Source organism: Cuculus canorus, chromosome 28 (assembly GCF_017976375.1).
Source record: "Cuculus canorus isolate bCucCan1 chromosome 28, bCucCan1.pri, whole genome shotgun sequence".
Taxonomy (NCBI): Eukaryota; Metazoa; Chordata; class Aves; order Cuculiformes; family Cuculidae; genus Cuculus; species Cuculus canorus.
Genome location: NC_071428.1, coordinates 2,062,112 through 2,078,122, shown reverse-complemented (window position 1 = coordinate 2,078,122; position 16,011 = coordinate 2,062,112). Strand labels below are relative to the sequence as shown.

The 16,011-nt window shown below is 63.2% G+C and overlaps 2 protein-coding genes across 2 annotated transcripts; both read right to left on the bottom strand.

The window, feature by feature from the left end:
- Nucleotides 1-475: 475 nt before the first annotated feature.
- Nucleotides 476-12,142, bottom strand: LOC104058994 (V-type proton ATPase catalytic subunit A-like). The gene is made up of 14 exons (XM_054050770.1): nucleotides 12,041-12,142; nucleotides 10,470-10,598; nucleotides 9,174-9,388; nucleotides 8,951-9,088; nucleotides 7,076-7,227; nucleotides 6,132-6,294; nucleotides 5,949-6,057; nucleotides 4,347-4,469; nucleotides 4,124-4,238; nucleotides 3,970-4,033; nucleotides 2,325-2,528; nucleotides 911-1,005; nucleotides 673-844; nucleotides 476-568 (listed from the first exon to the last, which is right to left on the bottom strand). Exons 1-14 carry the CDS (start codon nucleotides 12,114-12,116, stop codon nucleotides 476-478), a joined length of 1,848 nt encoding a protein of 615 aa, XP_053906745.1. The 5' UTR covers nucleotides 12,117-12,142.
- A 979-nt stretch (nucleotides 12,143-13,121) lies between these two features.
- Nucleotides 13,122-15,969, bottom strand: PFDN2 (prefoldin subunit 2). The gene is made up of 4 exons (XM_054051005.1): nucleotides 15,831-15,969; nucleotides 15,055-15,143; nucleotides 14,822-14,945; nucleotides 13,122-13,374 (listed from the first exon to the last, which is right to left on the bottom strand). Exons 1-4 carry the CDS (start codon nucleotides 15,891-15,893, stop codon nucleotides 13,198-13,200), a joined length of 453 nt encoding a protein of 150 aa, XP_053906980.1. The 5' UTR covers nucleotides 15,894-15,969; the 3' UTR covers nucleotides 13,122-13,197.
- Between the last annotated feature and the right edge of the window lie 42 nt (nucleotides 15,970-16,011).

Below are 16,011 nucleotides of genomic sequence, written 5' to 3'. Positions count from 1 at the left end.
CACCCAAAGGTGTCCCCATCACCCCCATGTCCCACCCAAAGGTGTCCCCATCACCCCTGTGCCCCAGCCAAGGGGGTCACTGTCACCCCCATGTCCCACCCAAAGGTGTCCCCATCACCCCTATGCTCCAGCCAAGGTGGTCACTGTCACCCCCATGTCCATCCCTGTGTCCCACCACTGTCCCCACTGCTGGAGGATGCTCAGGGGTGGTCCTGGAGGTCACTGTCACCCCCATGTCCCACCCAAAGGTGTCCCCATCACCCCTGTGCCCCAGCCAAGGGGGTCACTGTCACCCCCATGTCCATCCCTGTGTCCCACCACTGTCCCCACTGCTGGAGGACGCTCAGAGGTGTTCCTGGAGGTCACTGTCACCCCCATGTCCCACCACACCTGGAGCCCAAGCGCTGCCCCATGCATTTTATTGCCTGGGGGGGACCCCAAAGGACCCCCCATTCCTTCCCCCCCCCCCCCCCCCTCAGTCCTCCAGGTTGCGGAACGCTGCCTGCATCTCCTCGTTGAGTTGCGTGAAGGCCGCCGTGATGTTGGCTTCGCCGTCCTTCACCGGGTCCTGGGGACACGGGGGACAGTATAGCGTCACCTCCCCGTGTCCTCCCCTCCTCCACGGGGGTCACAGCCCCCCCTTTTTCCCCGTGTGTCCCCCCCCCCCCCAACCTTGAACTTCATGGCGCTCAGCTTGTAGAGGATGTCCCCCAGGTTCTCACGGATGGTGGCCCAGGTGACACGGCGCTCACCGGCGGCGGTGGCTTCCACGGCGTGCCGGGCCAGCTCGTAGAAGGTGACCATGTTCTGCAGCATCCCCACCGTCTTGTAGAAGGGGCAGAACCTGTGGGAGCGGCGTGGGGAGGGTCAGGGGGTGTCGGGGTGCGGGGATGGGGGGCAGCAGGGGTACCTGTCGTAGGAGGAGTAGCCGTTCTGCTGGAGGAAGTCGTCCTTGAGGAGCTTCGCCACCTCCAGGGTCACCTTGTCAGCCTCGGCGAGGGACGCCTGCAGGGGGGACAAGGAGGGGGTGTCTTTATCCCCTGCCCCATCCCAGTCCTGTGGCCCCATCCCATGGTGGCCCCATCTCCGTCCCCTGCTGTATGCCACACCCCCACCTCATGCCGTCCCCTATCCCCGTTCTCATCCCATATCCCACATCCCAATCCCACCCCCACTCTATCTTCATCCCTTCCCATATCCCTTGTCCCCAATCCCACATCCCCGCTCTCCCATCCCATCACATCCCATCTCCTATCTCACATCCCACCTCCTATCTCACAACCATCCCATCCCATCCCATCCCATCCCATCCCATCCCATCCCATCCCATCCCATCTCCTATCTCCCATCCATCCCATCCCATCTCCTATCTCACATCCTATCCCACCTCCTATCTCCCATCCATCCCATCCCATCCTATCCCATCTCATCCCACCTCCTATCTCCCATCCATCCCATCCTATCCCATCCCATCCCATCCCATCCCATCCCCTATCCCACATCCCATCTCCTATCTTCCATCTATCCCATCCCATCCCATCCCATCCCATCCCATCCCATCCCATCCCATCCCATCTCCTATCTTCCATCTGTCCCATCCCATCCCATCTCCTATCTCACATCCATCTCATCCCATCCCATCTCCTATCTCACATCCCATCCCACCTCCTATCTCACATCCATCTCATTCCATTCCATTCCATCACATCCCATCCCATCCCATCTCCTATCTCCTATCCATCTCATCCCATCCCATCTCCTATCTCCCATCCATCCCATCCCATCCATCCCATCCCATCCCATCTCCTATCTCCCATCCATCCCATCCCATCTCCTATCTCACTCCCATCCCATCCATCTCATCCCACCTCCTATCTCCCATCCATCCCATCCCATCCCATCTCCTATCTCACTCCCATCCCATCCATCTCATCCCATCTCCTATCTCCCATCCATCCCATCCCATCCTATCCCATCCCATCCCATCTCCTATCTCCCATCCATCCCATCCCATCCCATCCCATCCCATCCCATCCCATCCCATCCCATCCCATTCCATCCCATCCCATCCCATCCCATCTCCTATCTCCCATCCATCCCATCCCATCCCATCCCATCCATCCCATCCCATCCCATCCCATCCCATCCCATCCATCCCATCCCATCCCATCCCATCCCATCCCATCCCATCCCATCCCATCCCATCCCATCTCCTATCTTCCATCTATCCCATCCCATCCCATCTCCTATCTCCCATCCATCCCATCCCAATCTCCCATCCCACCCCACTCTGGACACCCCCGGCACCCCGTTGTCCTCTCCACCTTGCCCACGAGCTGGACGATCTCCGCCAGCTCCTCCTCGTCCTGCAGGATCTCGCGGGCCTTGCGGCGCAGGGCGGGGAACTCGGGGTGCAGCCGCTCGTAGTGGGGCTCCAGCGCCCGCACGTAGCGGCTGTAGCTGATCAGCCAGTTCAGCGACGGGAAGTGCTTGCGCTGCGCCAGCTTCTTATCCAGACCCCAGAACACCTGGGGGGCAGCGGGGGTGTCGGGGGGCTGAGGGACATGGGGGGGCTTGGGGACATGGGGGGGCTTGGGGAGACATGGGGACATGGGGGGACATAGGGACATGGAGGGACATGGGGGGACAGTGGGCGTGTGGGGGGGCTTGGGGACATGGGGGGAGCTGAGGGACATGGGGGGGCTTGGGGACACGGGGGGACGTGGGGACATGGGGGGACATAGGAACATGGGGGGGTTTGGGGAGACATGGGGACATGGGGACATGGGGGGACATAGGGACATGGGGGAGCTGAGGGACATGGAGGGACATGGGGGGGCTGAGGGACATGGGGGGACATAGGGACATGGGGGGGCTGAGGGACATGGAGGGACATGGGGGGGCTGAGGGACATGGGGGGACATAGGGACATGGGGGGGCTTGGGGACATAGGGGGGCTCGGGGACACGGGGGGACGTGGGGACATGAGGGGGCTGAGGGACATGGGGGAGCTTGGGGACATAGGGACATGGGGGGACATAGGGACATGGGGGGACATGGGGACATGGAGGGGCTGAGGGACATGGGGGGGCTGAGGGACATGGGGGGACATGGAGGGACATGGGGGGACATAGGGACATGGGGGGGCTGAGGGACATGGGGACATGGGGGGACATGGGGGGGCTGAGGAACATGGGGGTACATAGGGACATGGGGGGGCTTGGGGACATGGGGACATGGGGGGACATGGGGGGGCTGAGGGACATGGGGGGGCAGCGGGGGTGGGGGGGGCTTGGGGACATGAGGGTGCTGAGGGACATGGGAGGGCTTGGGGACACGGGGGGACGTGGGGACATGGGGGGACATAGGAACATGGGGGGCTGAGGGACATGGGGGGGCTCGGGGACATGGGGGGCTCGGGGGACATGGGGGGACGTGGGGACATGGGAGGCTCAGAGTGTCAGAGGGGTCTGGGGGGGATCTGTGGGTCTGGGGGTGCAGTGATGGGTCTGAGGGGTTTTGTTGGGTCTGGGGGGGATCTGTTGGGTCTGGGGGTGCAGTGATGGGTCTGAGGGGTTCTATTGGGTTTGGGGGGGTTCTGTTGGGTCTGTGGGGGCAGTGATGGATCTGAGGGGTTCTATTTGGTCTGGGGGATCTGTGGGTCTGGGGGTGCAGTGATGGGTCTGAGGGGTTCTATTGGGTTTGGGGGGGTTCTGTTGGGTCTGGGGGGGCAGTGATGGATCTGAGGGGTTCTATTTGGTCTGGGGGGATCTGTGGGTCTGGGGGTGCAGTGATGGGTCTGAGGGGTTCTATTGGGTTTGGGGGGGTTCTGTTGGGTCTGGGGGGGCAGTGATGGATCTGAGGGGTTCTGTTGGGTCTGAGGGTGCAGTGGTGGATCTGAGGGACTCTGTTGGGTCTGGGGGGGCTCTGCCGGGTCTGGGGGTGCAGTCCTGGCTTTGGGGGTCCCACCTGCACGATACCCAACGTGGCCGAGGTGACGGGGTCCGAGAAATCCCCTCCGGGTGGGGACACTCTGCAAGGACAGCGCACTCGGGGGACTCAGTGGGTGCCAGAATGGGGGTCCCCCATATGTCTGTGTGCGTGTGTCCCCCCTCATACTCACGCCCCGACGATGCTGACGCTGCCCTCGCGCAGGGGGGACCCCAAACACCGCGCTCGCCCCGCGCGCTCGTAGAAGGAAGCCAAGCGGGCGCCCAGGTAAGCGGGGTACCCGCTGTCTGCGGGGAGGGGGGTCAGCGACACAGCGACACCCCCAGACCCACCTATTCTTGGGGGGGGGGGTGGTTTGTAGGCTGATGTGGGGGTGATTTTGGGGGTCCCCTCACCCGCTGGCATCTCAGCCAGGCGCCCCGAGATCTCGCGCAGCGCCTCTGCCCAACGCGACGTGGAATCTGCCATCATGCTGACGTGCAGCCCCATGTCGCGGAAGTACTCGGAGAGCGTAATGCCTGCGCGGGCACGGCACGGGCCTCGCACGCCGCTCGCACGCTCAGCGTCGAGGCCCTTTGCACGTGGCTCGCGCGATGAACGTCGCGTCCCTTGCACGTGGATCACACGCTCAGCATCGCATCCCCTGCACACAGCTCAGACATCCAGGATTGCAGCCCTTGCACGTGGATTGCACGCTCAGCATCGCGTCCCTTGCACACAGCTCTCTCCTTCGGCATCATGTCCCTTGCACGTGGATCGCACACTCAGCATCGCATCCCTTGCACGTGGATCGCACACTCAGCATCGCATCCCTTGCATGTGGATCGCCCGCTCAGCATCGCATCCCCTGCACACAGCTCAGACATCCGGGATTGCAGCCCTTGCACGTGGATCGCACGCTCAGCATCGCATCCCTTGCACACAGCTCAGTCGCCCGGGATCGCAGCCCTTGCACGTGGATTGCACGCTCAGCATTGCATCCCCTGCACACAGCTCAGACATCCGGGATCACAGCCCTTGCATGTGGATCACACACTCAGCATCGCATCCCTTGCACGTGGATCGCCCGCTCAGCATCGCATCCCTTGCACACAGCTCAGACATCCGGGATCATAGCCCTTGCACGTGGATCACACACTCAGCATCGCATCCCTTGCACACAGCTCAGTCGTCTGGGATCGCAGCCCTTGCACGTGGATCGCACGCTCACCATCGCATCCCTTGCACACAGCTCAGACATCCGGGATCATAGCCCTTGCACATGGATCACACACTCAGCATCGCATCCCTTGCACACAGCTCTCTCCTTCGGCATCATAGCCCTTGCACGTGGATCGCACACTCAGCATCGCATCCCTTGCACACAGCTCAGACATCCGGGATCGCAGCCCTTGCACGTGGATTGCACGCTCAGCATCGCATCCCCTGCACACAGCTCACTCATTCAACATCGCATCCCTTGCATGTGGCTCGCACGCTCAGCATCGCATCCCTTGCACACAGCTCACTTTTTCGGCATCGCAGCCCTTGCACCTGGCTTGCACACTCAGCATGGCGTCCCTTGCACACAGCTCTCTCGTTCAGCATCGCATCCCTTGCACGTGGCTTCCACGCTCAGCATGGCGTCCCTTGCACACAGCTCACTTGTTTGGCATCGCATCTCTTGCACGTGGCTCACACGCTTAACATCGCATCTCTTGCACGTGGCTCACACACTTAACATCACAGCCCTCGCACACAGCTCGCACGCTCAGCATCGCAGCCCTCGCACACAGCTCACTCCTTCGGCATCGCGCCCCTTGCACGCGGCTCACACCTTTGGCGCACAGCTCACCCTCACGGCACCGCAGCCGTTGCACGCTCAGCACCTTCATCATCGCCGCGCTCCCGTACCGACCTCAGCCCCGTCGTGCAACACTCGGCACGTGCTCCCAATCCCCCCTCCTTGCACACCTCCCGTGCACACGTGGCCTCCCGCCTGCCCTCTCCCGACGCACCGGTGTAGATGGAAGCCTCGCGGGCGGCCACAGGCATGTTGGAGGTGTTGGCCACGAGGGTCGTGCGCTTCATGATGGTCTCCGTCCTCCCGTCCACCTCCATGGTCAACTGGGAGACGGCATCACCGTCACCTCCTTGGCCACCGGCCCTCGGCACCCACTCGCCCGCCCCTACGTCCCCACCTCAGGGAAGTCCCGTAGGACCTCAGACATTTCGTTGCCGCGTTCGCCGCAGCCAACGTAGACGATGATGTCGCTGTTGGAGTACTTGGAGAGGGATTGGGAGATGACGGTCTTCCCGCAGCCAAAGGCACCCGGGATGGCAGTGGTGCCACCCTGCACGCACCTGGGGACGCGCGGGGACAGCTGTGAATGGGGGATGCGGTCCTCAACGCTGCCCTGCTGCGTCCCCAGGGAGTGGCGCAGACCACCGTCCCCATCCCGGTCCCTATTCTCATCCCTGTCCCCATTCTCATCCTTGTCCCCATCCCTGTCCCCATCCCCATCCCTGTCCTCATTCTCATCCCTGTCCCCATCCCTGTCCCTATTCTCATCCCTGTCCCCATCCCCATCCTTGTTCCCATCCCCATCCTTGTCCCCATCCCTGTCCCCATCCCCATCCCTGTCCCCATTCTCATCCCTGTCCCCATCCCCGTCCCTGTCCCCATCCCTGTCCCCATTACCATCCCTGTCCCCATCCCTGTCCCTATTCTCATCCCTGTCCCCATCCCCATCCCTGTCCCCATCCCCATCCTTGTCCCCATCCCTGTCCCCATCCCTGTCCCCCATCCCCATCCTTGTCCCCATCCCTGTCCCCATCCCCATCCCTGTCCCCCATCCCCATCCTTGTCCCCATCCCTGTCCCCATCCCCATCCCTGTCCCCCATCCCCATCCTTGTCCCCATCCCTGTCCCCATTACCATCCCTGTCCGATCCCTGTCTCCCATCCCTGTCCCCATCCCTGTGTCTGTACCCATCCCTGTCCCCATTCTCATTCCCATCCTTGTCCCCATCCCCATCCCCATCCCCATCCCTGTCCCCATCCTTGTCCCCATCCCTGTCCCCATTCTCATCCCTGTCCCCATCCCTGTCCCCACCCCTGTCCCCATCCCCGTCCCCGTCCCTACGGGAAGAGGGCGTCCAGCACGCGCTGCCCGGTCAGCAGCGGGTGGTTCGCCGGCAGCTTCTCGGCCACGGGCCGGCTCTGCCGCACGGGCCAGACCTGCAGCATCGTCAGCTTCTCCACGCTGCCCTGGAAGTCCAACTCCAGCACCACGTCCTGCAGGAGGGATGGGGAACCCCAAAACCCATCACCCATCACCGTCTCACCCATCGATCCATCACCCAACTCCCCATCACCCACTACCCCATCACCTCATGGCACTGTAACCCATCACCCACCACCCCATCGTACTGTGACGCCATCACCCGCCATCCATCACGATGCCACCCATCACCTCTGTATCCCATCATCCCACCACCCTGGTACCCCACCGCCCATTTTCCATCATCCCATTTTATTTTCTCCCCATCATCCCACCACGGCCCATCGGTCCCATTCACCATCACCTTGTCATCTGTCACCCCATCACCCATCATCCATCACCTCACCACCCATCACCCACGACCCTGATACCCCATCACCCTATCACCTCACCAGCCATGACCTTGATGCCCCATCACCTCACCACACATCGCTGATGACCCTGATGCCCCATCACCCATGACCTTGATGCCCCATCACCCATCACCTTGATGCCCCATCACCTCATCACCCCACTGCCCATGACCTTGATGCCCCACAACCCATCACCCATGACCTTGATGCCTCATCACCTCACCACCCATCACTAATGACCCTGATGCCCCATCACCCATGACCTTGATGCCCCATCACCTCATCACCCCATTGCCCATGACCTTGATGCCCCATCACCTCACCACACATCGCTGATGACCCTGATGCCCCATCACCCATCACCTTATCACCTCACCACCCATTGCTGATGACCCTGATGCCCCATCGCCCATCACCTTGATGCCCCATCACCCATGACCTTGATGCCCCATCACCTCACCACCCATCGCTGATGATCTTGATGCCCCATCACCCATGACCTTGATGCCCCACAACCCATCACCCATGACCTTGATGCCCCATCACCTCACCACCCATCGCTGATGACCCTGATGCCCCATCACCCATCACCTTATCACCTCACCACCCATCGCTGATGACCCTGATGCCCCATCGCCCATCACCTTGATACCCCATCACCCATGACCTTGATGCCCCATCACCTCACCACCCATCGCTGATGACCCTGATGCCCCATCACCCATCACCTTATCACCTCACCACCCATCGCTGATGACCCTGATACCCCATCACCCATGACCTTGATGCCCCATCACCTCACCACCCATCGCTGATGACCCTGATACCCCATCACCCATGACCTTGATGCCCCATCACCTCATCACCCCACTGCCCATGACCTTGATGCCCCACAACCCATCACCTTGATACCCCATCACCCATGACCTTGATGCCCCATCACCTCACCACCCATCGCTGATGATCTTGATGCCCCATCACCCATGACCTTGATGCCCCACAACCCATCACCCATGACCTTGATGCCCCATCACCTCACCACCCATCGCTAATGACCCTGATGCCCCATCACCCATCACCTTATCACCTCACCACCCATCGCTGATGACCCTGATGCCCCATCGCCCATCACCTTGATACCCCATCACCCATGACCTTGATGCCCCATCACCTCACCACCCATCGCTGATGACCCTGATGCCCCATCACCCATCACCTTATCACCTCACCACCCATCGCTGATGACCCTGATACCCCATCACCCATGACCTTGATGCCCCATCACCCATCACCTTGATGCCCCATCACCCATGACCTCGATGCCCCATCACCTCACCACCCATCCCTCACGACTCCGCTGCCCCACCACCCATCAGCCCCTCACCGAGACGCTGTAGTTCCCGGGTGGGGCGATGTAGGTGACAGTGCCTCTACTGCGCGGTGGCACCATGATCTTGTGCTGGATGAGTGAGTTCTCGGCCACCGTGCCATAGACGTCACCGCCGGTGAGGTGGCTCCCGACCTGAGGAAGGGTTGGCCGTGAAGATGAGGGACCCCAATGGGGATGGGATGGGGAGGTCCTCGCGTGTCACCAGGAGCTCACGTACCCTGAGGGCCTGGTTGGGGACAAAGTCCCAGGTGAGGTGTCGCGGCAGCGCGGGGACGTTGGTGCCGCGCGGGATGTAGATGCTGCTGGTGAGGTGGGCGATGTCGCGCAGCGGGCGCTGGATCCCATCGAAGATGGAGCCGAGGATCCCGGGGCCAAGTTCCACCGAGAGCGGCTGTCCCGTGCGCAGCACCGGGTCACCGACGCGTACCCCCGCTGTCCCCGCTCAGGAAAGGAACCGGGGACGGAGAGGGGACGGGGGGGGGGGGACAGGAGACTTGGGGACAATGGGGTGGGATGGGGGACAATGGGGATGGGAGGGCTGGGGATGATGGGGTGGGATGGGGGACAATGGGGACAGTGGGATGGGGACAGTGGGGTGGGATGGGGGACAATGGGGACAGGGGGATGGGGGACAATGGGGTGGGATGGGGGACAATGGGGACAGTGGGATGGGAACACTGGGGACAGTGGGATGGGGATGATGGGGACCGGGGGATGGGGACAATGGAGTGGGATGGGGACAATGGGGTGGGATGGGGGACAATGGGGTGGGATAGGGGACAGTGGGATGGGGACAGTGGGGTGGGATGGGGACAATGGGGACAGGGGGATGGGGGCAATGGGGATGGGGATGATGGGGACAGTGGGATGGGGACAATGGGGTGGGACAATGGGGACAGGGGGATGGGGACAATGGGGTGGGATAGGGGACAATGGGGACAGGGGGATGGGGATGCGGATGATGGGGACAGTGGGATGGGGACAATGGGGACAGGGGGATGGGGACAATGAGGTGGGATGGGGACAGTGGGATGGGGACAGTGGGGTGGGATGGGGACAATGGGGACAGTGGGATGGGGACAATGGGGACAGCGGATAATGGGATGGGATGGGGGACAATGGGGACAGGGAGATGGGGACAATGGGGTGGGATAGGGGACAATGGGGACAGGGGGATGGGGATGCGGATGATGGGGACAGTGGGATGGGGACAATGGGGACAGGGGGATGGGGACAATGGGGACAGCGGACAATGGGGTGGGATGGGGGACAATGGGAACAGGGGGATGGGGATGATGGGGACAGTGGGATGGGGACAATGGGGTGGGATGGGGACAATGGGGACAGTGGGATGGGGACGATGGGGTAGGATGGGGAACACTGGGGACAGTGGGATGGGGGACAATGGGGACAGTGGGATGAGGGGAACGGGGGGGGACAGGATGGGAGGACGAGGCAGGTTGGGGGTCCGGGGGAGGACACTTGGGGACATTGGGGACAGTGGGCAGGATACAGGTCTCCTCGTAGACCTGCAGAGTGGCCGTGTCCCCCTCCAGGCGGATGATCTCCCCCACCAGCTCCGCGTGGCCCACGCGCACCAGCTCGTACATGGCCGCCCCCGCCATGCGGGTGGCCGTCACCACTGCGGGGCGGCCACTGTCACCCCAGGGCGGCCACTGTCACCCCAGGGCAGCCACCGTCACCCCAGTGTGGCCACCATCACCCCAGGGCGGCCACCGTCACCCCAGTGTGGCCACCGTCACCCTGACACAGCCAATGTCACCTCAACCCAGCCATCACCACCCCAGCACAGCCACTGTCACCCCCACATGGCCAATGTCACCCTGCTGTGGCCACTGTCACCCCTGCACGGCCAATGTCACCCTCGCATGGCCACCAGCACCTCGACCCAGTCCCTGTCACCCCAATAGAGCCACCGTTGCCCTGACTCAGCCACCAGTGCCACCCCCAACCTCCCCTGTCCCCTCCACCCCTTTCCCCCCCGTCCCCAACTGTGTCACCTGTCCCCAATCCTGTCCCCTGTCCCCTCTCCACAACCTTCACTCATTTCCCCCATCCCAAACCCCATCCCCTCATCTCCTCATCTCCAAGCTTTGCTGTCCCCAACCCCTGTCCCCCATGTCCCCAACCCCTGTCCCATGTCCCCAACCCCATCCCGTCCCCAACCCTGTCCCATGTCCCCAACCCCATCCCCTGTCCCCAACCCCGTCCCCTGTCCCCAACCCCATCCCCTGTCCCCAACCCGTCCCCAATCCTGTCCCCAACCCTGTCCCATGTCCCCAACCCTGTCCCATGTCCCCAACCCCATCCCCTGTCCCCAACCCGTCCCCAATCCTGTCCCCTGTCCCCAACCCTGTCCCATGTCCCCAACCCTGTCCCATGTCCCCAACCCCATCCCCTGTCCCCAACCCGTCCCCAATCCTGTCCCCTGTCCCCAACCCTGTCCCATGTCCCCAACCCTGTCCCCTGTCCCCAACCCCATCCCCTGTCCCCAACCCGTCCCCAATCCTGTCCCCTGTCCCCAACCCTGTCCCATGTCCCCAACCCTGTCCCCTGTCCCCAACCCCATCCCCTGTCCCCAACCCGTCCCCAACCCTGTCCCATGTCCCCAACCCCATCCCCTGTCCCCAACCCTGTCCCCTGTCCCCAACCCCATCCCATGTCCCCAACCCCGTCCCATGTCCCCAACCCTGTCCCCTGTCCCCAACCCTGTCCCATGTCCCCAACCCCCGTCCCCAATCCTGTCCCCTGTCCCCTCTCCACAACCTTCACTCATTTCCCCCATCCCAAACCCCATCCCTTCATCTCCCGTCTCCAAGCTTTGCTGTCCCCAACCCCTGTACCCCCATGTCCCCCCCTGCCCCCCCATGTCCCTGTCCCCCCATGTCCCCCCCTGCCCCCCGTGTCCCATGTCCCCCCATGTCCCCCCCTGCCCCCCCATGTCCCATGTCCCCCCATGTCCCCCCCTGCCCATGTCCCCCTGTTCCCCCATGTCCCCCTGTCCCCCCATGTCCCCCTGTCCCCCCACGTCCCCCATGTCCCCCTGTCCCCCCCCCACAATACCAGGCCCCGAGACGCCGTGCACGGCCCCCAGCATGGCCTCTCGCTCAGCCTCTGCCAGCCGCGTGCCCCCCACCATCGTCCCCAGTGTCCCCTGTGTGCCCAGTGTGTCCCCCCCCGTTATATGGGGATGTGGCGGTGACGCACGGGCGGGGGCTGTTTACAGTCAACACCGCGTCCCGGTCCCCCCCAGTCTGGGTGCCACGTACCGGCACGCACCGGCACACGCCGGCACACACCGGGCTTGGGGACACGGGGACAGGGACACCGTGACGGTCACATACGTCCCCCGCCATGTCCCAAGGGGACAAAGGGGAGCGGGGAGGTGTGGGGGGGTGACAGGAGGGATGGGGGACACAGAGGGGACACAGAGCGATGGGGAGAGGAGGACGGTGGGGTTATAGGGACAAAAGGGGGTGAAGGGGGGGTGACAGGGAAGGATGGGGGGACAGCAGGAGGGGACGGGGGGGTGACAGGGAGGTGATGTGGGGACAGGGTTGATGGGGGGAGTCATGAGGGTGACACGGTTGACCAGGGGGGTGACACGGGTGGTCAGCGGGTGACAAGGAGGTGATTTGGGGACAAGGGGGTTCAGGGTGACAGGAGGGGTGGGAAGGTGACAGAGGGGTCACAGGGGGGTGAATTGGGGACGGGGGGGGCTCAGGGGTGATTGCCAGGGTGCCAGGGGGGTTGGGAGGGTGACAGAAGGGTGATTTGGGGACGGGGGGGCTCAGGGGTGATTGCCAGGGTGACAGGGGGGTGATTTGGGGACAGAAGGACACAGGGCTGATGGCCAGGGTAACAGGGGGGTTGGGAGGGTGACAGAGGGGTCACAGGAGGGTGATTTGGGGACAGGGGGGTGACACGGAGGACAGAGGAGCAACAACACTGCACCCCTGGAGCATTTTCAGTAGCCACACCAAGAATCCAGTAGCCGAGCCCAACTTAAAGCTGTCCTTCCACTCCAAAGTGTCACCTCCCCCTGGTGACAGGGACAGCGGTGAAGGCTGCACCCCCTTTTCCTTTCCCCCCCCCTTCCCCCCCTATCCTCCCCCCCAGGAAACAGCAGCTGCCGAAGTGACTGAAATGAGTTTAATTTAACCAAAGAAGAGAACTGGGGGGAAAGGAGCAAACAGTAAATAACAACGGGGGGGGGGGCGTCAGGAGACCAAAACACCGGCACTGCCGCCCTTGGCCCCCCCCTCGGCCCCCTCTTTCGAGGAGTGTTTGGGGTCGTCTTCGCCCACCAAGCGGATGTTGTGCTGCTCCCGGAATTCGCTCAGCTCCCGACCCTTCGCCTGCAGCTGTCGCGACAGCGACTCTGTGACCTTCGTGATCTATGGGGGGGGGCCAAGAAGAAAGCCGGGAAGGCGGTGGTCAGCAATGGATCCCAGAATTGGGAAGGAGAGGGGGCATTCAGGGGAGCCCATGCGGAATCTAGGGGTCCCAGGGGGAATACAGGGCGCTCCTGGGAGGAATCCAGGGGTCCCAGGGGGAATACAGGGCACTCCTGGGAGGAATACAGGGGGTCCTTGGAAAAAACAAGGGGTCCTGGGGGAAATTAGGGAGTGCTGAAGGTAATCCATAGGTCCTGGGGGGGCATCTGAGGGGAACACAGGGGTCCTGAGAGGAATCCAGAGGGATCTGAAGGAGATCTGAAGGTTCCCAGGGAGAATCGAGGAGGAATCTAGGGGTGCTGGAAGGAAACCAGGGGTGCCGGGGGGCACGCAGGAGTCTCAGCAGGAACGGAGAAATCCGGGGGGGGGCAAATCCAGGGGGATGTTCAGGGGTTTGGGGCTCTCTGTGGGGGAATACAGGGCTCCCAGGTGGTCCTGGGGGGAATGCCGGGGTCCTGTGCTGTCCTGGGAGGAATCCAGGGGTCCCAGGGGGAATACAGGGCACTCCTGGAAGGAATCCAGGGGTCCCAGGGGGAATACAGGGCACTCCTGGGAGGAATCCAGGGGGTCCCCGGAAAAAACAAGGGGTCCTGGGGGAAGTTCGGGAGTGCTGAAGGTAATCCAAAGGTCCTGGGGGGGCATCTGAGGGGAACACAGGAGTCCTGAGAGGAATCCAGAGGGATCTGAAGGAGATCTGAAGGTTCCCAGGGAGAATCCAGGAGGAATCTAGGGGTGCTGGCGGGAAACCAGGGGTGCCGGGGGGCACGCAGGAGTCTCAGCAGGAACGGAGAAATCCTGGGGGGCAAGTCCAGGGGCTTGGGGGGGGGTCTGTGGGGGAATACGGGGCTCCCAGGCTGTCCTGGGGGGGAATGCTGGGGTCCTGTGCTGTCCTGGGAGGAATCCAGGGGTCCCAGGGGGAATACAGGGCACTCCTGGGAGGAATCCAGGGGGTCCCCGGAAAAAACAAGGGGTCCTGGGGGAAGTTCGGGAGTGCTGAAGGTAATCCAAAGGTCCTGGGGGGGCATCTGAGGGGAACACAGGGCTCCTGAGGGGAATCCAGAGGGATCTGAAGGATCCTTGGGTGTTGCCAGGGAGAATCCAGGAGGAATCTAGGGGTGCTGGAGGGAAACCAGGGGTGCCGGGGGGCACGCAGGAGTCTCAGCAGGAACAGAGGAATCCTGGGGGGCAAGTCCAGGGGCTTGGGGGGGACGTCTGTGGGGGAATACGGGGCTCCCAGGCTGTCCTGGGGGGGAACGCTGGGGTCCTGCACTTCCCTAAGGGGTGGAATCCAGGGGTCCTGCGCTGTCCTGGGGGAGAATTCAGGCGGCCCAGACTGTCCCGAGGGGGAAATCCAGGGGTCCCGGGGGGGGTCCTAACACCCCCTCACCTGTTCGCGGTTGCTCTCCAACGCCGGCAACACCTCCTTCACCGTATGTTGCACCAAGATGCCTCCCACCATCCGGAAACACTTCCGTGTGGGATCTGCCTCCCGCAGGGTCTCGATCACCAGGCTGCGAGGAAGAAGAGGAAGAGGAAGAAGGGGTGAAGAAATGAAGGCTCACCCCACCCCCCCCCCCCACCTCCGGGGTCCCCCCAGATCTCCGCTCAGCCCATTCCCACCTGTGCTCGTTCAGGTCCAGCTCCAACTCCGCCACTTTCGAAGCCAGGATGCGCTGCTCCTGGCGCAGCTGGTTAAACCGCGCCACCACCTGCGGCGACGGGGACAGCGATGGGACCCCTCCAGGGGCAATGGGGACCCCCCCTCAGGGACAAGGGAACCCCCCAGTGCCCACTGTCCCCCCGGCAAGGCCCTGTGCCTCCTCTCTATCCCCTCTCCAGAACCAAAGCTCTGCCTGAGATGCTCCCAAATATCTGAGAGCTCCCCCATATATCCAGGACTCCCCATGGCCCATTGTCCACACAACCCCCCCCAGTGCCCAGACCCCCCCCCGAGCACCCAGGACGCCCCCAATCTGTGCCCAAGTGCCACACCCCAATGCCCAGAACCCCTCCTCCCATTATCCAGACCCCCCCCCCAGTCCCCAGGACCCCTCCTCCCATTATCCAGCTCCCCCCCCCCAGTCCCCAGGACCCCTCCTCCCATTATCCAGACCCCCCCCCCAGTCCCCAGGACCCCTCCTCCCATTATCCAGCCCCCCCCCCTCAGTCCCCAGGACCCCTCCTCCCATTATCCAGACCCCCCCCCGCCAGTCCCCAGGACCCCTCTTCCCATCATCCAGCCCCCCCCCCGTCCCCAGGACCCCTCCTCCCATTATCCAGCCCCCCCCCCCGAGTCCCCAGGACCCCTCCTCCCATTATCCAGCCCCCCCCCCCCAGTCCCCAGGACCCCTCCTCCATTTATCCAGCCCCCTCCAGTGCCCAGGACCCCCCCGGACCTGCTCCGCCACCAGGCCCCTCCCGGCCGCCGCCGCGGCGCGACCCTTGCTGCTGTCCGCCATGTTCCCGCCCCGATACGGAGTTTTCCGGCGCAAACCGGAAACAGGGGGCTCACCCCCTCACCCCCGAGCTCTGTGCGCCATCTTTGAAACGGGGGGGGCGCCATATTGGGAGAGGGCA